At 46.4% G+C, this 23980-nt stretch overlaps 1 protein-coding gene and 1 long non-coding RNA gene across 4 annotated transcripts; one reads left to right on the top strand and one right to left on the bottom strand.

The window, feature by feature from the left end:
• Nucleotides 1-1466: 1466 nt before the first annotated feature.
• Nucleotides 1467-23002, bottom strand: YDJC (YdjC chitooligosaccharide deacetylase homolog). 3 transcript variants are annotated; one of them, XM_086761213.1, is made up of 6 exons: nucleotides 22860-23002; nucleotides 15276-15448; nucleotides 6608-6767; nucleotides 5762-5861; nucleotides 5106-5283; nucleotides 1467-3008 (listed from the first exon to the last, which is right to left on the bottom strand). In XM_086761213.1, exons 2-6 carry the CDS (start codon nucleotides 15431-15433, stop codon nucleotides 2684-2686), a joined length of 921 nt encoding a protein of 306 aa, XP_086617339.1. In that variant the 5' UTR covers nucleotides 15434-15448; nucleotides 22860-23002; the 3' UTR covers nucleotides 1467-2683. The 3 variants fall into 3 exon arrangements, with proteins under 3 accessions (XP_086617339.1, XP_086617340.1, XP_086617341.1); XM_086761214.1 differs by lacking the exon at nucleotides 22860-23002 and adding an exon at nucleotides 16087-16232; XM_086761215.1 differs by lacking the exon at nucleotides 22860-23002 and adding an exon at nucleotides 15653-15716.
• On the top strand, nucleotides 14066-19438 carry LOC147598594 (uncharacterized). The gene is made up of 5 exons (XR_015260394.1): nucleotides 14066-14342; nucleotides 14428-14621; nucleotides 17498-17668; nucleotides 18329-18605; nucleotides 18761-19438. It is a non-coding gene; the product is annotated as an uncharacterized LOC147598594 (long non-coding RNA).
• Nucleotides 23003-23980: the final 978 nt, after the last annotated feature.

Raw genomic sequence — 23980 nt, 5'->3', positions numbered from 1 at the left:
CGCTGTGCCAGCTGTGCCGCTGTCATCCGCAAAGGTCCCAGGGACGACAGACGTTGCTATCGGTTCTCTGGGTGTGTTCTTCATAGCGCAATTTCTAAACTCCAAGATGTGTAACCTAAGTGATGGCTTTTGTCTGTAGGCAGCCCTCGGAAAAAAGACAGCAATCAAATACTGTACTGTATGGTTGAAGTCTGAGGAGGAAAAAAAAAAAATCAAAAGTACAAAGTCTTACGTTAACTCAGGAAATCAAGCTCTTGTTCTCTCTGGTTCCCTCAGCCGTGCTGAATTCTAAACATGCAGTTTAATATCAAAATAAAAACAACGTACTGGTGAAACTACACCCAGGAGTACTGGTATAGGCTTTCTGCAATTCCATTCTGCTACCCTAATAAAAATTGCTCTCAAAGGCTTTGTGGCATGGTTTTATTTCAGAGAGATTTGGGGTTTAGACTTCTTTTCTGAAGTGTCCTGGTACAATGACAGTTGTTGGTAATGGTCTGAGTGTGTATTTAACGTGAACTCAGTGTTGTCTTTAAAGCTTTCATAGAACCACTGAGAAACTTCCCTCCTTGTCTGTGTACATCTTAAACAATTGAGAGGTTCCCTATTTAGAAGTCTTCTAGAAGTTCTTTATTCGTTTCTCCATTTAAAACTCCTTTGAATTTAAAAAAAAATTGGTGTTTAATGCTGTTCAGTGAAAAATATTAAGTTTGCAAAATATGGGGTTTTTTATTCACAATAGAGGACTAATTCAGGTAAGGCTGCTGTCATGTTTGCAGGAAATGCATGCAACGGTCCACAGCTGTGGAACGTCCTGAGGACTGGGATCAAAATTCCTTGGTTGGAATATGGAGAAATTTAAATGTTAAAAAATATCCATCAAACTGCGGTTTGATGAGATCTGGTATTAAGTAACGGGTGTTGCTGTCAGGCTTATCCCTGCATGTAAATAAAATATCATCAGTCACCAGATGGCACTCACGGGTCTGACTGCGCTCTGGAGCTTCAGCCGCTGTCTGCAGGTCCGCCGGCTTGGGGCTCTTACTCTCTGTTGTCACGAAGCAGGAACTTTGCCGCCAAACACCGATGGGACAAGGTTCCGAAATGGAGTCCGTCCAGAAGGTAACTACTGCTCTCATCCACCTTGGCTGTGTGCTGTGGCACTTGCACAGTACAGCGGATGGTTTTCTTAAAAAACAACCTTGTCATATATCAAATTAATTCTGTGACAATAACTTAGGAAGGAACCTGGAAAAATATTTTCTAAAGCATCCTTGATATTGTTTTTCCTATTTGTATGTAACAAAAACTTCCTCGGATGTTTTATAGGGAAGGTCAGATGGTTCCTGTGAGTGACAGAAAGAGGCATCCTTTCAGCACTCCACAGGTGGTCGCAGTGGGAGCCGATGGTGAGTGGGTGTAGGTTGCAGGTTGCTTTCCAGCCAGACCTAAGCCCAAAAGCCTCCTGAAGCATCACAATAGAAAAAGGCCTGAGTTTATTTTTCACTTAAAAGAGTTAATGATCATATTGAAAATTTTAATATTAAAAAATGCTTAACCGAAAATGATTATGTTAAATAAATCACTTTTTGCACAGAAAATGAGCATAAACAACTTAAAAGATCTTTTCCCATGTGAAAGTTATACGTGAGTGACAGAACTACAGTTAAGAACGCAGTTAAAGGTATCGGTATTACCAGGGCTTGTTGAAATCTGAATGCTTTGATGACAGGAATAAAAATGGACAAATACAAGGACCTTCTCCACTTGAGAACTTGAAAACTCGTAGTGGGTACACAGCCATCCCACGCGTTGTTTGTGAGAGGCAGTGGGCAGTGCAGAACAGTTGCTGGTCAGCTCTCGTATGCAGCAGTTACTGAAATAGCAGATGGGTCAACAGTTGCTGTTCTTGCAAAGTCATCAAGAAAAAAAAAAAAATAAAGCTTTTACTTCGCTTACTTTCCTACGGCAGCTTAGTGCCAAGAAGGAACATGAATAGGAAGAGCCGTAATGGCTGCGGGCTGAGGCTGTACATGGCATACAGCTGCAGGCACCACCAGGTGAAACCCATGATCCAAGTTCCCTGACCAGAGAAACGCCCCAAAGGCTGCCCCCGTGCCCCTTGCCACCGCTGAGCACGCATGAGTGGTGGGGAAGGGGCCAGGACGGAGTGCTTTAGGAAAACCAAATGCTGAAGGTTGCCAGGCCCCCCCACAGGCAACCTACACCGAGCGGTTGCTCCAAAGCAGCCCTTGCACCCCAGCATGTTTCTTTTTTTGCAGTTAAGTCCAAAAAGAGAAACAATCAGAGCCCTCAGGGCGCTACTGTGCTCCTTGGTCTTCGTGCTGCTCACCATCAGGTTGGCAGGAACTGAGCCCTGGAAGCGGGGCTGGCCCTTGGCTGCCACACGGTGCTGGAACGGTGTGCAGGTGGGTGACACAGAACAGGTTTGTCACATTCAGAGCAGATGCTGTGGCCTAAAAACTCCAGTCAGGGCTCTGGGGTATTGCCTGTAGCTGCTTGCAGGGCGCTGCTCTGCCATGAACATCCTAATGCTGTTCCCAGCTCCTGTCAGCTGTACCAGCAGGTATTACACTGGTAACTGGTCCAGCTTCTCGGGACATTAGCACCTGCTTGTCTCAGAATATGAAGAAATGTCTGTTACATACGTATGCGTGTTTGCTTAAAGATCTTTGAATGAACAAAGCTGGATGTTCCTGCTTTTGTAATGGCTCTGCAGCTCTGGCTTAATTAACATCTGGAGCTCATGGAGGCGCTCCCAGGACTGTGAGAAATCATCTGGTCCTTCCCCACAGCCGCCGATGGGTGGGACACTGGGGTACCCTGGGTGCACCATCAGTTCAATCGTTACTGTCCTGCTCTGCGCCGTCGGGTGCGCGGGCACCTTGGATGTGAACTCCACGATGGCAGCGTCGATGGCGCTCCAGATGTTGCTGACAGACATGTTCTTGCCCATGGTGCTCAGACCTATGTAAATGTCTGGCCACCTGTAGCCAGAGGAGGGAATGCTGATATTAATGCTAACGAGGCAGTTAGAAAAGTGTGTTACCTCCAGTGGATTGGGAATCAAAATGTACCTAAAACTTAAGATAGAAGAAAGGGGGAGCAGGAGGAAGACTTTAAAACTTTTGAACTATAAACAAAAGTAAAACCAGAACTACAAGCCAGTGTTGCTTTTTCTTTCCTTATCAAAACCAGCGTTCTATTTAAAGCAGTGGTTCTTCAGTCTGACAGAAAGCCCCAGCAGTGGTGCCGCTATTATTACTGTTTGGGTCACAGCACAAGGTTGGTTGGCACCTGTGAGCTTACAGAGCAGAACTAAACTGAGAAATGTGACGTTACCAAAATAACTTCATATTGCTGGGGCAAGTAAAACCTGAATAATAACCATCTCTAGATGATAACCCTCGGCCAAGTGGAAACAAAAATTGACTGAAGTAAAATGGAAACCACCCTGCTAACGAAGCATTCTGCTAGAATACGTACATCAAAGAGCCCCAATAAAAGACAGAACACTGGCCAAAGGGTTGTTACTGCTGAAGAGGATGCAGCTGAGAGGACACCAGCTAGAGGCTGTTCGTCTGTAGCCTCCACACAGTTCTCTGTTCAGCTCTGGCTACAAACCTCAGTTCCTCCAGCACGGTGCGTACAGGCCCAAGAGGGTCGTACAAATGTCTGTGAGGGCAGAATGAGGACGTTTTTGGAATACGCCAAGGCTGGGGTCTTTACCTGCATGATCAAGGACGAGCCCAGCTGAACACTCAGCTCTGAGAAGGGTTTACAGGACTTGGGGTCGGGGGGGGAGTTTAGCTTTTTTAAAGTGTAAAACTTGCTAGAGCCTCATTGCCCTGCAGTAAGTGCTATCTTGCACTCGCCAGTGACGAGACCGATCCAGGGGTTCAGTGCGGGGCCTCTTCGCACAGATGCTGAAATTGAGTTTCAGAGTTGGGGGTCCTGTGACTTCACCTGACCGCACTCTTCTCATTTTCCCGGGTTTCCTCCTCTCACACGTTTCCTTCGTAGGCGTCTGTCCCCCTCGCCTCCCCCGGCGCCAGGCGGCGGGGCGGGGCGGGGCGGGGCGGTGCCGCGGGGGTACAAACGCGCAGGTCCCGGGGCGGCGGCTTCTCGGAGGGAGGCCGACGCCGGCCCTGCCCCTTCGGTACCGCGGGCAGCCCTGCAGCGAGCGGGGTTTCCACCGCGCTCCCCCGCGCCGGCCCTGGTGCGAGCCTGCCCTAAAAGGAGGGTACAGTCTCCGGATGAACTGCGCTGTGAGTTGCTCTGCCCTTTCCCTCGCTGTTCGAGCGCGGCCCGCGTGCTCTGCCTGGAACGAGCACGGTGAAACGCCGGCCTTCTGCTAGTGTTGAGACCAATTGATGGTTTAAAAAAAAAAACCCAGATTTTCAAGAAAATATCTTTTTCAGTAGACTGAGTAAGTAATGAAATCTGCCCCCAAGGACAGGTGACTGCAAGGGTCTCGAATGAAATGTCTTTAAGCTATAAAACACTACCTATCTGGTTTAAGCTTTTAAGGAAAGTATGTTATTGGGGGAAGGGCTGAGCTTTTTGGGTTTGGCCCCTGAGATGCAGGACATTCCCAAGCCTGTTTGCTTAGAGCTGTGATCACCTGCTGTAGCACTGCAAGGTCTCTGAGTTTCTTGCCTGTCCTTTAATAACAAATACTTGTTTCTAATTAGTCTCTTTCCTGCTACTCAAAACCCTTTCTCCAGGAAGTTGAAGAGTTACTTACTGAAAGCTTTCCCTAGATCCTGCTGTTGAATTCCAGTGCTGATACAGCACTTGAGCCTCCCACCATGCCAGGTGCCAGGCTAATGCTGCTTTGGGGAAAGGCTGAGAAATGCCCTGAAAAGAACAATCCCCTTCAGGTGGGAAGTGAGTCATCTCTGTTCAATCAAAACTTCTTACTAAGCTTTAGTGCCCCCAGCACTTTTGTGCATCTCCTGAACCTTCTTGCAAAGCCCCAAACTGGAAAAAGAAAGGTGCTGTTCCATTCTGAAAAGATGCTCTCAGGAACTGGTAAGATCTTAAAGTTTTAGTACAGAAAGGATGAGTAATGCCTGTCTTACCTTATTCCATGCCTTGTAAACACATCCACTGTGTTAAAAGAATCTTCTTCTACTCCCAGATAAAAGTCCATCAGGGATGGTGGAATCCAGTCGCAGTTATGAAGGCCTGGCTCTATGGGGACACGTGTGTACTTAATCCCATATTCTTCCAACACCTCTGCAAATACGTGCCTGACCTCTGCAAGTGAAAACAGAGACACTGTAGTCAGGAATCGCATAACCAGCTCATTGTGTCCCCTGAAAGCTGCTAGCACAGAGAGGTCTTTCCTTTCCATGTTTAAGAAAATATAATCCCATTTAGCTTCTCTTCTGCTGAAATGGTTTTCTTCATCTGGATGGGAGTCTCCTTCAATATGAGCGGGAGCATGGAATGAGGATGATGAGGTGAATTATTAGTCCTTGGAGAAAAAGGTGTAACCTAGGCCATTTCTGCTCTTAATCCCCTTGTGCTGTTACGGGAGGACCCAGGTGCCCAAGGAGCCAATTTGGGCCCAGGCAGGACTGCCTCCCCAGGGCAGGTGGGAACATTCAAACTGCAATTGTGGAGGAAGTATCTTACGGTGAGGTTGATTGCCCAGGCATGATTCTATGAGTCCCCTCTGAGTGGAGATTGTGACCCTCACTGTTCAGTGCTGAGAAGAGGACTCCCTTCTTACCTGGGAGGACGTGAACGTGCTGGTGCCCATCCATGTGAGGAGGTAGGTGACCTGTCAGCTCCTGGAACAGCTCCACCTGGGCCTTTAGCTCCTGCTTCACCTGCACAGCAGAGAAGGGTCAGAGCAGGACCTGTCAGCAGGCTGGGATCAGGAGAGTGCAAGGGGGCTGCCGGAGACCTTGCTGGCCAGTACTTGGGACCTGGCCCTGGGAGGCACAAAGTGCTATGATGGATAAACAGACATGCAGTGTTGTTGGGTTGGCCAGAACCTCCCCTAGGCATGAGTTTCTTTATGTGAATGGTGCTGATACTGAGATTTTCCTTAAATACCTAGGATATTTTAATACCCATTTCCTTTTAAAATTAATGGGGAAGTGGGTTCTCATATCTCACAGGCAGTTTTGATCACCTGAACACATTCATCCTTATTCATGGGGCAAAAGCAGCCATCTCCCTAGAGAACAAAATCCTCTCATAAGGTGACAAAAAGCCGACAGCCTACTTGGCATTTCTCTGGCATTTTCCCTTTACTGATCTCTAGGGTTTTTTGTCTCATCTGTTCCAACGCCTCTTCTGCCCCCTCAGATAAGCAGTTAAAAGGACATTAGGGTATGCAGGCACTGAAGCAGGGAGGAATGGCTTCTCAAAGGCTGCAGAGCCTTTGGCAGAATTAGGCCCAGGACCTAGAAAGCGAGCTCCAGCTGCCCAGGCAACAACAGAGATTCATTTCTAAGCTTACTCACAGTTGGAACCTGGGGAAGATCTTCAGCAGTCATGTGCTGGGATAAGTGCAGGCTGAGCTGCATCAGGAAAGCAAGCTGCATGGTTGTATGTAGCTTTCTCTTACCTCTGACATATTCAGAAGACCTTTTGATAGAGCTGTTCTGAATCCCATTTTCCCATGAAAGAATCCATGCTGGTTGAGCAGAGAAGAGTTTGTCTTGAGCACCTCACATACAGGAGAGCCCTCAGAGAGGTTGGCATGCAGGCCTATTGGGATGTTATATCTGTAACAGGAAGGAAATATCTGTTAAACTTTGCACCTCTGCCTCCCACACTGCAGCCAAATGAGTAGATTTCAGTGAAAGACCTAAAAAGTTATGTTGTACTCACTGGAGTACATCTTCGTGCCCTTGCTCTTCTAGAAAGGAAAGCAGAACAACACCAACCAGAGCAGAATATCTCCAGGTAACAACCCTGCACGGTCTGTCGAGGGCCAGTCTGTGAGACGCCCCCCAACTCTGTTCTCACCCTGACTCGTGTGGAGAGAGCAGCCACGAGGTGTCTCGGGCTCAGTGCTAGCACTGCGTTAAAATGCTGTAACTGCCCTGCAGTCACCAGTGACGAACAGAGAAACCCGGACCTTGCAACCCTTTTCTGAAGCACTTCATTAGCCCTTGCTGGGTATTCCCTTGAGTTGTTTACGCTATTAAAGATGCTAGATTTATGAGACATTTGAGTTTTACTTGACAACTTCTAAATCTGCCCTGAAGTAGAACAAAGTCATAAAACAGTGCCCAAGGCAGCTGTTACGGCAATAGCATAGGCTACAAGTGTAAATACTGCCTGAGTTTAAGGGTTTCCTGGTCCAAAAGGCTGCAGCAGTGGCCAGGTTTCTGTCACGCTTCCTGAGTGACAAGGCTAAGCTGTACAAAGTGGCATCTCTTTGGCACAGAGGAAGGGTTCCTGCAGGGAGGTCAGCGTGTAAGTGTAGAGCCTTGCTAAGGAGTCACAAGGGTGCAATTTATTAACTAGTTGTACACTGCAACATTAAAAAAGGAAAACAACAAACAAACTGCAGAGCTCCTCTCAGCCACAGGGCTCTGCTGAGTGCCAGTGTTTCCTTCTGGGTCCATGCTGTGGATTCCCCTCCAATAAACACAGGACCTGTGAGTACTCAGATTTGTGCTGAGTTTCGTTAGCACTTCTGGAAATCTTCAGAAACAGTGGCCAAAATTATGCTTTGAAACTCTTTCCAAGGCAACCCCTGGCCTCTGGCTGACCCAGTAAGCAAATGACAGATCTGCAGCCTTCCTTCTGTGCTGCCCAGTCTGAGTCATGGTGCAAAGTTAATTTCAAGGCAACAAGTCTGTGGTGCTTTAATTCCTTCCTGGAACTTCTGCATGGAGCTGCGAAAACTGGGCATGGCCTGTCCCTGTTGCAGTGCTTACACCACAACAAGGAAAACAAAAGCGATCTCCATGTCAGCAAAGTGTGCAAAAACTAGATCTTCCATCTGCTGCCCTGAAGCTGACCAGTGAAGAAACAAATTATGGGGCACAGGAGGATTGTGGATGGATGGGACCAAATCAGAGTCATTTAGCTCCTTCAGGTTCTAAGGCTTTGGCCCTTGAAGTACTGAAATTCTTTTTTTTTCCTGGCTCCTCTGCGTCTTGTGCTCTGGGTGGAAGGTGTAGTCTGTTGCTAGATGCTGCTCATTCTCAAAGACATAAATGTTATGAGTCAAGCTGTATGGACCGCTCTGTGAAACAAAATGAGTGCATGTTTTTCCAGTTCACTGTGTGATTAGGGAGACTGAATGTTTGCTTAATGGAGTCAAGCAGGTTGTGGAGAGAAAGATCCTCTCTGGCTTTTCTGATTTGGTGATTTCTCTGCAGCAGGGTCTGATTGTGTAATTGATGATAAATGTTGATCTGGCTTTCATACACAAGGCCTGAGCACATGACAAGTGCACACTGACTCCTTGTTCATTTGAGAAGGAGTCAGCATCAGGAAGATGCTGACATTGGGAGTAGGGGCCCTTCAGCAGGCAGCTGATGGCAGGGCAGGAGGCAGCTACAGTGCTGTGGCAGGAAGGCTTCCCCTCCATCCTATGACCTGCTTTGTAACCTACATGAGCCTAAAAGCAGAGGGGAGCCTGTGGTTTTGTTTTGGTGTTTTGGGTTTTTTTTTTTGGGAGGGGAGGTTGGGTGGTAGTTGTTTTTTCCCCAGAAATCTGCCTTATTCTTTATCATGTCTCTGAGAAGCTGTGACTGCATCAGCTGACAGCATTATTTGTACCACAGCCACTGCTGTCTGCAAGAAAAAGGATTCATGTGTTACCATGAATCAGCAGATGGAAGACTTTTTTTTTTTTTTTTTTGTTGAGCACTTTCCTCATGTGTTGTGGGAGGGCAAGAAATGAACAGCTGAGCCTCTCAGTGTTGTGTCCCAAGGGCATCAAATGAACTACCTCCAATTGTGCAATGCCTCAAATGCTGTGAGGGAAGCTATTTCCAGGAACAAGCAAGCCCCTCTGACAGGTGTGGGACACCAAGGAGCCAAGCACTGCACTGTGTAACCTTAGAGCTGCTCCTCTGCCTGAGCTGAAACCAGCCCTGGAGCTGGGGAATGTGCAGAATGTGGAAGTGCAGAGAGAGCTGGCCTTGTTCTCACTGTAAGGGGAGAGCCTGACTGTAACATTAGAGCATGATTCGGAGCTTTGGCTAACACCAGCTGAATAGCTTAATAGTTTTCTCTTGGAGTTAGTCCTGGCTGGTTTGACAGACTGTCCGTACTAAGGCATCTAAAGAGCAACTGCTAGTATTTAATGGCTCTGGGATACCAGGATTGAAACCAAAACTCAAAACGCAGCACACGAGAAACGCGCTCAGAAGTATTAATCTGTGCGAGCTGCACCACAGAGGCAGGCATGCTGGGAAAGCTGTACGGATATGGGAAGGAGGACATCACAGCGACCACAGCGGGGTTCTGCTGCTACCTAGCGTTTTCCTGTACCTAAATACGTGTATTTCCTCTGGATGCAATGAGCCAGATGATGCTCCTATTCAGTACCAAATGTCCTGCTGCCCAGTATTCATTCCTAACAGTCCTGACACTGCATGAATATCTGATGTCTTAAGTGCAATTAGAAGAAAACAGGAGCAAAAGCATTGTAATAATTAGCTGGGCTGTACCTTGGAAGACAGGGCTTCAATCATGCTCTGACCAGATGCTTGAGCTTTAAGACTGAACCAACTGGCTTTTTTTTCCCCACTGAGTACTACACACACTGGACTGACTCTTGTTCCCAAGTGCCTCTCAGCACTGAAATGTAGCTTTGCAACCAAAGAGCAATGCCAAGGCATGCTGCATTGAAAAGACAGGGAGAAAAGTCAAGTTATGGGAGTATCTTGGAAGGGCCCCACATTTAACAGGGGGAGGGTTATCATTTCTGCTACACAAACATACTTTATAGTTGTCCACATCTTTTCAAAGCCTGTAAAGTTTCTGCTACTTTATTGGCTGAAATACTGAAGCAGAGACCAGCAGCTCAAGCAGCTTATATAGCATGTGATGCTACACACTGGAACAGAGCTCAGCTGCTGTGGGTTTGGCCTCATACCCACTCCTCTGCCTTAGTCCTTTATAGACGGAACAGGGTGAGCCCTGCTGGTCACTGCCACTCCAGTCTAACTGCTAATTGCTCCAGCCAAGATTCAAAGTAAAAGGATTGGCATTGAGCTTCAAGCAACAGTTTAGTTTCTGCAGTAAAAGCACTACAGTAACAGCTACTGTTGCCAACACAAAATTATGCTGAGGAATCTGGTTGGTCTCTCTAAACTCATTTTGGTGGTTGTTTTAATCATCCTTCCACAATCTGTTTGGAGAGATCCATGTCTAGGTGTTTGCAAGTCTGTCCCACTGCTGTGGAGAAAGCACAGATGTGAAGGGGGATTTAGCACGAGGGCTCAGCTCACCTCTGATAAAGCCAAAGAACAGTGTCCAGAAGTGCGTGCTTCTACAGCATAAGGAGCATTAGGCTGGGCTGTCTGTGTGTTTGTTGAGAAGATGTTCAGGCCAGTAGCTTCTGCAGCCACTAAGGTTACTCGATTAATGAGCTGTTACCACCCAGAGGAAGTTGGCTGTTAAAGCCAGCCTGGCTCTGTGGTTCTCCGCTCAGCATCTGCTGTGGGGAGGAGACACCCTTACAGCAAATGCTACAAGGGGCAACAAGGAATTCAGTCTGGAAAGATCTCTGAGTCAGCAAGCCCAGCCCAGTTATCAAATAGAGAGGAAATACAATCGGCTAAACTGCTTCCTTTTCAAGTACTTGCTTGTTTTGCCACATGAGTGCTCTGAACAAATGTCTCTGTTGAGGCAATGGGCTTTTGTGCAGTTGCAGTCCCTGTTCATTCACATCCTTAGCTGGAAAGGGTCCCTGGAGACTGTTACTATACTGAGTCACTCTTTAAAGTGCCCACCAGCTTTGCGCATTTCTGAGCTTGGTGGATCAGTAACAGTGCGCTGGGTCCTGCCTGGCTGTGGCGTGGACTCTGTGCAGTCCCTGAGTTCCTGGGAGCAGTTGCAGTGGCTGTGGGAATTATGTGATTCCCCAAGCCCAGTCCCAAAGGTCTTGTTGAAGGCTGCTGTGGCATAAGCATGGCACTCACTCTTTTCCTTGATGGGTAAGCAGATCCCACCTTCAGCATCCTGTTTCTATCCTTATCTGGGAAATTACCAGTTCATGAGGTTTCAGCCAGGCGTGACACAATTAATAGCCTCATGTAAATATCTGTATCTAGACATCCTGCTTCAGTAAACAGCCAAGTGCCTGAAGACAGACAAAGCAAAAAAGCATACCTCTTAGTTTCTCCATGTTGGCATTTGTATACTTTTTTTTTCCCCCCAGTTTCACTCTTTAGCAAACTGTAAGATCTAACTGTCTTTCATCAAATAGCATCTTGTCTTGCTCCATTACTGCTAGGGACTTATTTCTGCTGAAAGAAACACTCCAAAGCCTCTGCAGCGTTAAGAACTGGTACTGTAACATAGCTTAGGGATGTGACTTTCTTTTTAATTACATCTTTGTATTAGCTGAAGCTCCTGTGTCCATGACCTTACATCAGCAAAAAAGTGCTGCTGCCAGCAAAGTTAACATGATCTGGGGTTCCAGTTTAAGGCCTCAGATTGGGCCCCACTCCCAGTCGAGTTCAGCAGTGGAACTGTCTGCCCTGTGACTAACAGTCAGATAAAAGGGTGATGAGAAAGCATGAGAGACTTCCAGATTAATCAGATGTTGACTGGGAGGGTCAGAATTAAGTCACAATTTACACACACACTTTGCAATTAGTGTTGATGGGAAAGGAAGTGAAAACAGAGACAGCAATTAAATGTGGTTTTGTTGGATTCTTCTGTTAAATGGACCCAGATGTTGGGGGGGGATTCAGCTTTTTTGTAGCTGATGTTCAGCATTTAAACTGCTAAAAACCCAAGAAGACTGAGGTTGTGTTCTATAATATATCACTCTTCATCAAGTATTTAGATATAATCATCTGGAAGAAGGGTCCTAATACTCAGTCACAACTGAGCTAGTTGGTAAAAAGGGGGGAAAATACAGCAGTAAACAATCTTATGTCTCTCAATTTCTGCTATCTCCATATTTCCAAGGAAAAAATTAAGGGACCTATTAATTTCAGGTAACAAAATAACCCTTCCATTCTCTGGGAAAGGCTCTAGAATAAGCACCAGGAAGACTGGCTGACTTCAAGGTGAGACTTGATAAGTAGAAAATCAAGATTATATTACATGGTTAACGAGGAAGTTACAATCTGTCTATGCCCCATAAAGAGAAAAGTTTTGAGTCACTGGGGAAAAAACAAAGCCACCCCACAATGAAAGCCTGTTCTCCTGCCTCCTGTTGTGGTTACGTACTGCTCTAGCAGTTCCTATCAATAGGCTTGTCATTCAGCGATGAATCAGGCCTCTGCTGAAATTTGTCTTGCCTGAAGTGAGTCTCCTTTATTTTAGCTCAGTTGTGACAGTGAATGAGAAAAGCCCCAGATCCAGAACCTAGATGTTAGGGAAAGTGTATTATTTACTGTTTGGTTCTGCTGTTTTGCAATTGGTTTGTGTTAGAGCTGGTACAAAGATCTGCTGACTACCATCACATTTCTGCCAAGACTTCTAATCAAAACACAGGGCAACAGATGGTATACCCAGAGGCCAACAGAATTATTGTAAAAATGAAGGGAAGAATTGAATTCCAGAGGAACTGCGTTCATTTTTGAATGATGCCGAGTCCTAACATTGCAGGGCAGCATGAGGTGCTTAAGAAGGACTATCCTGCAAAAAAAAAAAAAGCTGTCTTGTAACTAATTAGCTTTGCCTGCATCCAATTAACTGAAGACCAGGTGAGGAGAGGGAGCTCAAGACCTGCAGTGACAAGCAACCATGTCATAGGCAGTTAATCAATAAACACCCAGATAATCTCCACAAGCCATAGAAACAGTCCAGCACTGACAATTCTAGCACTATGTGTGCCAAAGACCAACACTGAAACGCACCACAGGAAAGAACAAGCTGTTTCTCTCAGCTGGTGGTAGATCCAATCTCCCTGCTTACACCACTGTCTAGTCAGGGCTGAAAGGTCTGCTATGGAGTTGAGCATAAGTGCATGTGTATGTCTATAGTACTTGCTTAGTTGGGTATCTGTGGGGGAAGACAAACATGGGGAGAAAAAAAAACAGGGCAAACTTTCATCCCATCAAAGATAAAATGTTGCAAAGCCTCAGTATTCACAGTGGGATGGGAGACAACACCAAGCAGGGGGAAGAGGGAATAACAGTGGCAAGGCAACAGTGATACTTTCCCATTTTTGCACCACAAGATGAAGAGGATTCAATGGCATTTCTAGTGAGTTTGTGTAAACCTTTGCAATAGAGCAACAAATATCTTGGGGGTGACAAGAGTTTCTTTACATGCACAGGTGCAATTAAGTGCATGTGTACTAGCAGCACCTGCAGTGGGGCTTGCATTAGAACATGACCAACACCTTTCTCCAAACCTGCCCCCATTGCATGGGCAGGGCTGACTACAGCTGCAGAGAGTTACATAAATTAGGAAGTTCAGAACCTGGGCTGTTGATCTGCAGTGCTGATAGATGTTCCCCAAGTCACCCTGTTTATTTTCTCAGAAATAGATTTAAATCCATTTCATTCACACTTACAATTCAAAACTAACCCCTAAAAGAACTAAACAGTAGCAGTGTGTTGCAGCTTCTGCTGTCACCTGCCCTCCAGCCTGGCTTTTGACACCCATATCAGCTGTCAGCACAAGTGTCATGACCTGGATTCAAAGATGCTTTTTAAACCTCTGATTACATGACCTACTTTCTGGCTATGGAAATGAGGCCAGGTGGATTCTATATTTAAAAGCCTACTAAAGACCACAGCTAAAATAGCTGACAGCACTACCAGAGCATTGAGGTTTAAAGGGGTTCATGGTGCCTCTGTGTCTGAGAAGTGTTGGCTTTATCTCCTTGTTTTAAATTTCATTTGTTTCATTTACTAACAGGATTTCAGGCTTCTCAACAGTGTTGTGTTCTGCCTGTCCCCTTATCACCCCAGAGGCAGTTCCTCTCTCAGTGTTTGTATGTAATCTCTAACCTTTTTAACAGGAGACCAGTTTGCCAGTACCACTGCACCCTGGCTTTCCTGCAACACCCAACAACAAAGAAGCTACAGGCTGCAAGCAACGTCCAAGTACCTCACAGCCAAAGTGGGGAGAGATTCTCAAGTAGAACAAGGACGGCATGACTCCCATGAAACTGTCCCCTGCAGCAGCTGTATTTGAAACATAAGGTCTTAGTTCTTCTAGTACCAGTACAGCTCCTTTCTTTTTCTGCTTTCCTAAATTGTTTCTCAACCCTGCTGCTCTCTCTTTCAGGACACACTGCTGCTTCCGAGTGCCTGCCCACACTGGAGCTGAAGCATTAGCTGGCTTTTACCTTCTAAATACAAGTAATGCTTCCTATTAAAGGATTTGCTGGGCTAGTCCATGAGAACAACACATAGCATTTGATTTGCTACAGAGCCAACTGTGCCAGCAACCTCTGAGAAGTTTGTGAAGAAATAAAGGTGGTAGGTACAAGATATTGCCCCCCTCTTTATGTATGCAGTTTTTACAAATGTATTAAGCCTAGAATTAATGGAAATACTGAGGTGCTTTTTAAAAAGGTTTCTGGGGTGGAAAAATCAAGTTTTCCACTGTCCAGATTTATAACTTAGCCCTTGCAGAATCACACCTTTCCCTGATTCTGCAATGAACCTGGCTTACCCAACATTCAGCCTGGCTGAAATGCATCAAATTAAAAGATATTTAAAGATTTGTGCTCTTATGCTCTAGTAGTTTTAGAGGTAGCAGCAGCTTGGTCTGGGTATATAGCGTAGACTTTCATTCTGACGGTGCATCTTTTAGAAGTGTGAGAAAAGAAACTCCATAAAACCCAAACTCTACTAGTCAAATTGTGTAAGTGGCTTTTTATCCTAAGGAAAAAAAAAGGTGCAGGCAGTGGCTAATACCAGAGAAACAGCCATTATTGGTATGTTTGGCAGGTCACTGGTTTTACTATGAAGAGTTTTAGTAAATATGCTTGGAATCCAGTGTTCTTATACCAGCCTCAGCTATGACACAGTGTTTATCCTGGGGCTACAAAACACTAAATTTTGCAGGCTTGGCTTTCCGTGGATAGCCCGTAGAGGCTGTCTGCAAAGGAGCTAAAGAAAGTAGCTTACCTCCTTGCCAGCTTGGCTGCATCTGCTGCAGCACTTCCGTTGACTAGAAGGGACACGTTAGATATTGCACCAGCCAGGAAACAGTCCACGATGCCTTGGTTTCTCCGAGGACAATAGCCAAAGTCATCTCCAGTTACTATTAGCTTCACCTGAAGCATCCTTAGAGGTCATCCCTAGCAAAAAAAGTAAAGGAGGAAAAATTGGAATAATCGGCAGTCTGGAGATCACGAGCAAACAGGAAAAGACAGGCTCAACGGGGGCGAATCCAGTCGTGACTCAGCCCCTGACTAACTCCTCCTGCTCCACCTCAGCCTGCCGCTGGCTCGCAGCTTGCACGGTGGCCGGATTTGCCTGCGGCTGCCCGGGTCGCACCATACCTGCCTGCTGCTGCAGCAGTGAGAGCCCCACAGCCTGCTACCTTCCTCTGCGGGGGGTGAGGCCCGCCTGCGCTTTGTACTGCTGTGGAGGAGTGTGCAAAAGGTCAGGGACTTCGTGAGCTGATTTAATCGACTGAGGGGGTGGGTCAGGGGTTCAAATTCCTCTCCCCGCCGCACGCCCTCGCCTGCGGTGCCCGCTGAAATGGCAGCGGTGCGAAGCACCTGAGGCAGCCCCACAGCCTTGGCGCCTCGCTGTCACCGATCGCCGGCCCCATCCAGCGCGGCCGGAGCAGGGTGCGGGCCGTGGCGCGGCAGATTCCTGTCCCCGGGGACAACCGGAAAGGAGCGGCCTCCGCCGGCGCGGCTCGGGCCCTGCCCTCCCTCTGCGGCGGGGGCCCCGCCAGCTTCCCCCTCCGCCCCGGGGCGGTGCGTACCTCCGCTCCTTCCCGCTCCCGTGCCCGCGGCCGCTGCCAGGTGTGGGCGGCAGCGGTGCCGATCGCCGCAGCCCCGCGGGGGACGCGGGTCCCGGCGGCGGAGCTCTGCCCGCGCCGCCCCGCCGCGCATCCCCCTCCTCCGGCGCTGCCCAGCAGCCCCAGCCGGACGCTCATCCGCGCCGAGCGGCGGCCCCGCCGCAGAGCCCGGCCCCGCCGCAGCGCTGCCAGCACCGGGGCGGCCGCCCCGCCCCACGGCGGCCCCTGGCAGCGCGGCCAGGCCCGGCCCGGCCGGCGGAGTCGGGCTGTTCGTGGCCCGGCGGGGAAGGGCCCAGCGTTCGGCTCCGTGGCGTCGCCGCGGGGGCCCGCGGTTCGCTGCGCCGCCGGCTCTCGGCGTCGGCTGCGCCGAGCGGCGCAAGAATGGGGCTGTTCTGCTCCAGGCTCCCGATATGAGCCCTGTGCCTGTAGCTGCAGGTGGGATAAGGAATTCCGTTTGTGCTCTTCGGTTGCTTCAGTGCAAAATTAATCATCCCAGCAGTGCCGTGGATATAGAATCCCTCAATCTGTGACCTCCATAGTTGCCCCTCGCTTGTTTTTCCCCCCACCTTCGTTTGCTGGCAGTGTGAACTCAGCGTGAGTCTGGAGCTGCAGTTCAGTAAACCCTGGTCAGGAGTCCTCCCAGCTCCTGATGTGGGGCTGGGGAAGAGCAAGGAGAACAGAAGAGAGCTCCAGGATGAGAAACTTCTAATGTGCTGGATGTAAAATTCTGTTTGTCCTGGCATTAAACTGCTTTTTATTCCTGCAGAAAATCTATTCTTGAGCTAGCAGAATGAAAGTGACAGCACTGAGTAGCTTAAAAATGTGGAGTAGGAGATACTACCAGCCTGCATTTTTCACCTGTGGAAGCAGAAGATGAAGTTCTATCAAAGTAAAACACACCCCTTCCTGGTCTGTAATGTTATTCTAAAACATTCACCCAGGAGAAACAACAAACCGACGTTTGGGGCAGGGAGAGAGCTTGGGTAACACGTCCATGGATTCAGGGTAGGTGTCTTGGTGGTTGCTGTTAACCTGTCCCACAAAGCAGGGATCACACTGGGACTGGGACCTTGCACGAATGATGGTTATTTCCATGTCTGAACCTGTGCCAGCGTGGAGGTAAGAGGGGAAGAGAAGAAATAGCTGTCTGGCCAAGTACAGGCTTCTTGGAAGAGCAGCTGGGGTGGAACAGGTTGGAAAAGGCTTCAAGGGTTGTTTCTATGAGAACAGACTGACCATCCTGCTCCTTAATTCATGGCTAAGGCAGAGTCATTTGGGGTAACTTAGCTTTCTTTTTGTGCAACCACAGCCCTGTTCTCAGTTCTGGACAGTCCTTGCGTAAAGAAACCAAAGCCTCCAAGTGTTCTCTCTGCAGAATTCTATTCCTAAAAGCCAGTGTACACAAGCTTCAAAGTCAAGGCAATGATGTGCAGGCACAGCCAGAGACTGACCATCCTTCTCAGCAAAGGAAGAACCATCAGTTTGTGGAGACAAACAAGCACCGCTCGGTGGATGGAATTCCATTGCTTTCACACCCGGAGCTGAGGTATGAAATGTCTGTATGTGGGGGCATGAACACCTGTGTAGCCAGTGGTTCTCCATGTCTGTTTCCTCACAAGGAATTTGGAGTCAGTGAAACAAAGTAGGCTGCAGCCTTGCTGATCTTTAGGCTCTCATGAATTTCAGTCCAAAACTGCTACAAAATTTTGGAAGGGGAATGCCTCCGCCTCCCACCCTCAGACCACTCTGCAGCAGTAAAAATGTTTCCGTTAGCCTGAGAACTTTGCAGGGGCAGCTAAGATTTGGATGATTCTTTCTAATAATATTTTGATACTTTGAAGGAGGAAAATAAAAGTAGAATGGGTGGTAGGAACATTATTCATGGAAGAATTTGGTTCCTAGGCTGTGCTCTCCCTGCAGCAGCTGAAAGGGGCAGTATGCAGACTTGTCCCTGATCTAGAGTGGATATCAGCTGTCCGTCACTTTCTAGAGCTTACTCGTCCCTGATACAAACACTGACTACAAGAAATCATGGTGAGAGCTGGAGACAGCCTTCTGCCCCCTTAGTGACTCCTTTCTCAATTAAAAATTACATGGAATGAAATTCCAAACAGATCATGATAAAATGCTGTAGAAAACTTTCTAAATCTTCATTCTAGTAATTCCTGTATTTCCATAATTTACTAGTTGTATGTCTCTGTTACAGAAAAGTTTTTCTGCTCTGTAAGGGTTTCCAGTGCCCTTGGCATTTCAGAGTGGATATTTGTGCAACTGCTACTTCCTCCCCTTTCCAGGAGATGAACCTCACAGCCTGCACATATTCCCCCAAGGCTTCACCTGCTGATGAGGGCTATTACTGTAACAGATGAAATCAGCACAACTCTGAAGTAATGTCATGGTTCAAGAACAAGCACCTCCTGCCTCCTTACCAATGCAAACTCTGGGGTTTTCTGCCTCTTTCTAGCATTATCAACGCTGCACAGGTGAGAGGCACTACATAAGAATCTTAGACAAAGCTTGGCTTCTCAGCCTTCTTAACCCTAGTATGCATTTAATGCTATTAACTGTAACTCCTTCTTAAATATTGAATGCAGTTCCTGGAGGCTTTTCTTTTCTGATTTCATTCCTATTTATCCAGCTGTCCTTCCCATGACTGGAAGCAAACACTCCCCAGCAAGCAAATCTTGCCACTGTGCCACATCCGCCTTGGATCCCAGCACAATGGTTCCTCTGCAGCCTGCGTACCCCAGCTGGCTGCCAAAATAGCCTTTGCAGCCAACCCCCACATAGTCCAGAGGAAAGTCCCTTACAAACTCAACCTGAAGCTAAAATGCAAGGCAGACTTCCTCTGGCTAGTCTCTCCTCTTCAATGAAGACATGAATGAGAACACTGGCCAGCATTTCTGGTGGAGCTACATAAGCCAGGACATGTACTAAGCACAGGCTACATCTTCCAGATTAACTGAAACAAAACACAGCCCTACCTTATCTCAGTTGCAGAAGCCAGCAAGGGCTCTCTCCGTCCTCAAGCGCTTCACTGGTTTTGAGCTTGAATTTCTTTCCCCGAACTTTGAGTTATTCAGTAGTGGATTTAGAGTTTGATTTTCTAACAATTAATGCTTCCAACAAGCTGTCTGTTGACATGTCGACATAAAAAAAGAGTATTTTCTTTTTCTTGTTCCTTTGGCTGCAGTGAGCTAGTTCATTTGGGATTACGTTAGCCCAGTAGGACTTGGTTTGTCTTTTCCTTGCACGAAATTTTGTTGAAAGTGTGAATTGTAAAAGATGTTTGAATGAGACAAAGTAAAATCCATTTTAAAAATGAGAGGATGTTAACATTTTCTTCTCTTCCCCAGCCTCAAAGATCTACAAAAGCTTGGAAGTTCAGTGGCTTTTGTATAAATGTTTAAACGAAAGCTTTTTCATCCTTCTACGGAGGCTGTTTTTCAGAGGAAACAAGACATTTGTGTTCACGCTGTTGGCGCCTGTCTCAGTCTCCTCTTAGTAGCAGTGGGATGTCTTGGCCAGTTCCAGTCTCTTTTGCAGCAGAGATGGAGGTCCTGCAACAAGCCAATGCAGCAGGTGGCTCTGAGGCTGCAGTCTCCAAAATTATCTACATCCCAGGTACAAAACTGGCTGCTCAGTCAGCCAGGGCAGGAGATGAAGGAGGTTGCTGCATTGAGGCATAGTGCAGAAAGGGACAGGAAACGAGTGGGCTTTTCCAGAGCTTGAGGTGGTGACATGCAAGAGTGCTGCAGGGACATGTGTTCTCTAGCTGTAATTTTCAGCATCTGAGCTGAATGAACCTGAACAGAAACGAGGAAATGTAACTATGAGGAAAGCTGGACTGCAGATGCCTGGATTTCCAGACATGACCAGCCTTAGGTGAGACAGAAAAGTGGGTTTCCTCGGTCTTTCAGGCAACTTGTGTGCCGCCAGGGTAGGGATGAGGGCGTGGGCCAGCGCTCTGAGGCCACCGGACCTAGGGTGAGGGTGCCCGTGGCCCCTCCGGGGGTGCCCACGCCGTCCCGCTGCTGCGCCCGCCCGCACTGCAACTCCCGGCATGCCGCGCGGCGGAGGTGGCTGTTGCGCTTGCGCAGCCCCCGCTCCCGCCCAGGCAGGTGCCGCGGTGCTCTGTGGGTAGAAGGCAGCCAGGCACGTGGCGGCCATTTTGTGGCGAGGGAAAGGTTTTCTGTTCTGGCGTAGCTGGCAGTAGCGGTTAAGAGATGCCCGAAGAATAGCAGCATGTTTCCTTTCCTCCTCCCGCCCAGCTGCTGAGCAGTTCTGTAACTGTGCGGGCTTCCCTGCCAACATGGCTGTGTTAGGGACTGAGAGGGTCTCTCCTGGAGGGCTGGACCTGAGAGTAGGATGTGCAGGTGTAGGACAAAGCAGCATCACTTCTGCTGCCATCCGTTCCTAGCACACTCAGCAGACAAGGAGACTGGAAAGAGCAGTTCATGGGCAAATTGGGTGTGCATAACAGTGAGACATGCTGGATGGATTGGCTGCCCAAATCCCAACGAGGGAGAGGGTATGGGGAGTGGGTTCTGCCCAGAGGTAGCTTTTCTGGGCACAAGCACTGTTACCTAAGATGAAAGCAGCAATGAGTAGTGCTCTGAATTTATTCAAAACTAATTGTATAATGCTGGATAAACACACCAAAACCCTGTGGTTAGTTCCCTCACTTGTGACTTGCAATCTGCTCCATATAACAGCTTCCTCAGTCTTGCATCAAAAAGGGTTGAAATCCCCAAATTCTAGGATACATCTGCTAACCATGTACGATCAGCTAGGCAGTACACCTGTCACCTTCCCTCTCCATTTTTCTGAAATCTGAATTTACACCAGCACAAAATAATGTCACTACCTAACAAAAAGCATGGTGCTAGCAACGTGACTGAAAGTGAAAGGCAAAATTTGCCATCGTGACCTTATTACTAACTTGACACTTGCATTAAATTGTGGTGTACTCTTAAAGTACCAATCTCAAATGCTCCCTGATGCAGATAGCAGGCCTCTGGTCTTCACTGATACTATGTTTGGCTCACTGATAGTGAATTTTAATCTACCTTCCCATTTTTCAGAGCGGTATTTTCTCTCTGCTTTGTCTCCTTCAGAGTGTCTACTGTGGAGTAAAAATTAATATTTGAATATGAACTAAGCTACAGAATCTGTGATTTCTGGCAGGGTTTGAGATGATGTAAAGCTTGCCCATTCCTATTCCAGATGCCTCTTTGCCTGATGCTGAGGTCTATAAAATATATAAAGATGCCTGGTCTAAAAAGAGTTGGGACAGGGAATCCTTCTACTAGACAATTAAATTATGAGTCCAAAATAGGTACTGTTTAACTGTGGGGATTAATAGCTTAACCTAGACTATCTGTTTCCATTAACTGTTTGATTTCATAAAAACTCAGGACTTCAGTTTGCCCTCTCTGGAAGTTATTATACAATCTGGAGCTCATTTCTTTGTATTTATGATAAAAGTACCTAGAGGAAATTATCTCTAGGCAGAATAACACATTTATTAAGGTCAGTAAGGGTCAGATTTTATAAAAGATGCATAGATGTTCAGTGGAATTTTCAGAATTACATGAATATTTACCTACCATTGAAACAGATGGATGCCTAGAAGTTTTTCAAATCCTATTAAGCACAAAATTATTTTTAAAGCTGCCTGTAATGATGCAACATGCATTGCATTTTTACTTTCTTATACTGAAATAGAAAGTTAGTCATCAAACCTACAATTCCAATCCGCGTTTACAAATTTAAAATTTCTTATTCAGTTTCAATTTGTACTGTCTAAGTAAGAGCAGAGTTAAGCCTGAATCCAATTTTGACAAATGTTGATCAGGAGCCATTAAAATAAATTAACGATACCAGGGGAAGGTCCTCTTCTAATAAAAGGAAAATAAAAAGCTATATTTTACATTAAAGTATTAATGCACTTTTTTTTTTAATAGTTGTCTTTGATTATTTTATTTTTGACAGCTGGAAGTAGTTTGCACTTCCTCTGCTTCTAAGCGCACTGCTTCCTAACAGGGTGGAGCGTGGAAGCAAAAAAAGTAAAGTTGGAAGGATACAGGTTTTTCAGAAGTCATGAGGAGATTCCTGAGTCTCCTGTTGAAAATGCAGTCAGACACACTTTTATCTAACTGTGAAAAAATACTTTCCAACTATCTTGGATTTATGTTTTTTCCTGTGACAAACTTATGTCTTGAGATGATGTTTGGCTTCAAAAAACTGAAGGGCAATGGCATAAGGCTGTCGGCACAAATTAATAGAGCTGAAGCAAGGAAATCTGAAGAATTTTTGTAAGTCTCAAAAACTTATATCAAAAGTGGGGACAAAACTATTTTCCCTAAACAAAAATTTACTATCAGCAAAGCAACATTAACAAAGAAACTCATTAGCCAAAATATCACTCCTCTGCCAGAGATGACAGAACTACTGGCTCCAAAATTCCCTGGAAGTCTACCATGAGAGGTAAAAGACTCACTAAAGCAGGCTACTGCTGAACAACCACCTCTTTAAAAATCTAGTAGTACAAATGATGGCCAGGGAGAACTACCTATCTTATCAGACATGGAAGAAGAGACCACTGTAGAACCATGAGTATTCCTTGTCATCTCAAAAGAGTTCCTTCTACAAAAGAGTGAGTGTTACCAATGAGAACATCAGGAACTCCTCAGCAATGTTACTACAAATGTAAATTAAGCTGGCATGTCACTTACAGCGATTATTGTTGTCTCCCAGCATCACTGAAAGCACCTGGAAAATCTCAGCTGATTGAATGGAAATGGATGATAATTCTTTTGGAGCTCTGAGAGGAGATCCCATGTTCTTGAAGGACTAGCATCAGTCAGGAGAGTAGTTGAGAGATGCTGACAAATGTTACTGGACACAGATCACCAGGACTCTGCAGAACTTTCAGGGAAGTCCTCCCTTCCTCAAAGACTAGAAACAGAAGACAGCAATAAAAAAATCATAAACTCTTCTCCCCCAGATGAAAAATTCTTCAATTTAAATATGTATATGTTAATACTTTTTTTTATCAAATATCTTCTGCTTATTTACTTAACTCTGATTATTCTTACATTATATCTACTGAATGCACAAATCTGAATAGCTGAGTTTGGGTCACTAGTCCTTAAACAACATGGGCTAGATGACAAGACACTGTGTAATTCTATAAATTTTTGGCAAGCTGTCTTTTTTGTCATTTCGGTTTCTCCCTAGGTGACAGCATTTTATTATTTGTTTGCTATTTGTGTTATGCTTAGGGTCACTGGTAGAAGAGCTCTGTTGTAAGGCATGCCAACGGATACAAGTGTTTAATCTGAAGGGAGGTTTACAACCATCAGTTCATCAGTGTGGGGTGAAAGGAGACAGAAAGAACCATAGAATGTTTATACGCCTGATTCTTTACTGGTACTCCCTTGATTTCAGTTCAGTTCATCCTTATTGATATCAGAGAAAGGACCAGATGCAGAGAAAAGTCAATGGAAGAGCTCACATGGACTTATTTTTGTATCAGGTACTAGTATCTTCAGAACTGTGCCCTATGTATTTTGCCTAAGGTTAGTGACAGTCTGGGAAATAATCCAGGTGATGTTACTGCAGTGTTCTCCATAAATCAAGGGCTGTCTATACCCAGAGATGCACCAGTGCTTTTTGGGTTTAGACCAAGCCCAGGAGCTGCCCGCTATGCTACCTTAGTTGTCAGTCACTGCTTTTGTCATGCTAAGCAAACAGAAAGCTTAAAGCATGTTTAACAAAGCCCAGTATAAGAAGGAAAATCCTTTTCTAGAAAATGTTGCTTTGGGCCAGCATACATCTTTTCAAATTTTCTTGT

Source organism: Chlamydotis macqueenii, chromosome 17 (genome assembly GCF_036417535.1).
Source record: "Chlamydotis macqueenii isolate bChlMac1 chromosome 17, bChlMac1.mat, whole genome shotgun sequence".
In the NCBI taxonomy this organism is placed as follows: domain Eukaryota; kingdom Metazoa; phylum Chordata; class Aves; order Otidiformes; family Otididae; genus Chlamydotis; species Chlamydotis macqueenii.
The sequence above is the reverse complement of the archived record's forward strand: the minus strand, read 5'-3'. Positions and strand labels throughout refer to the sequence as shown.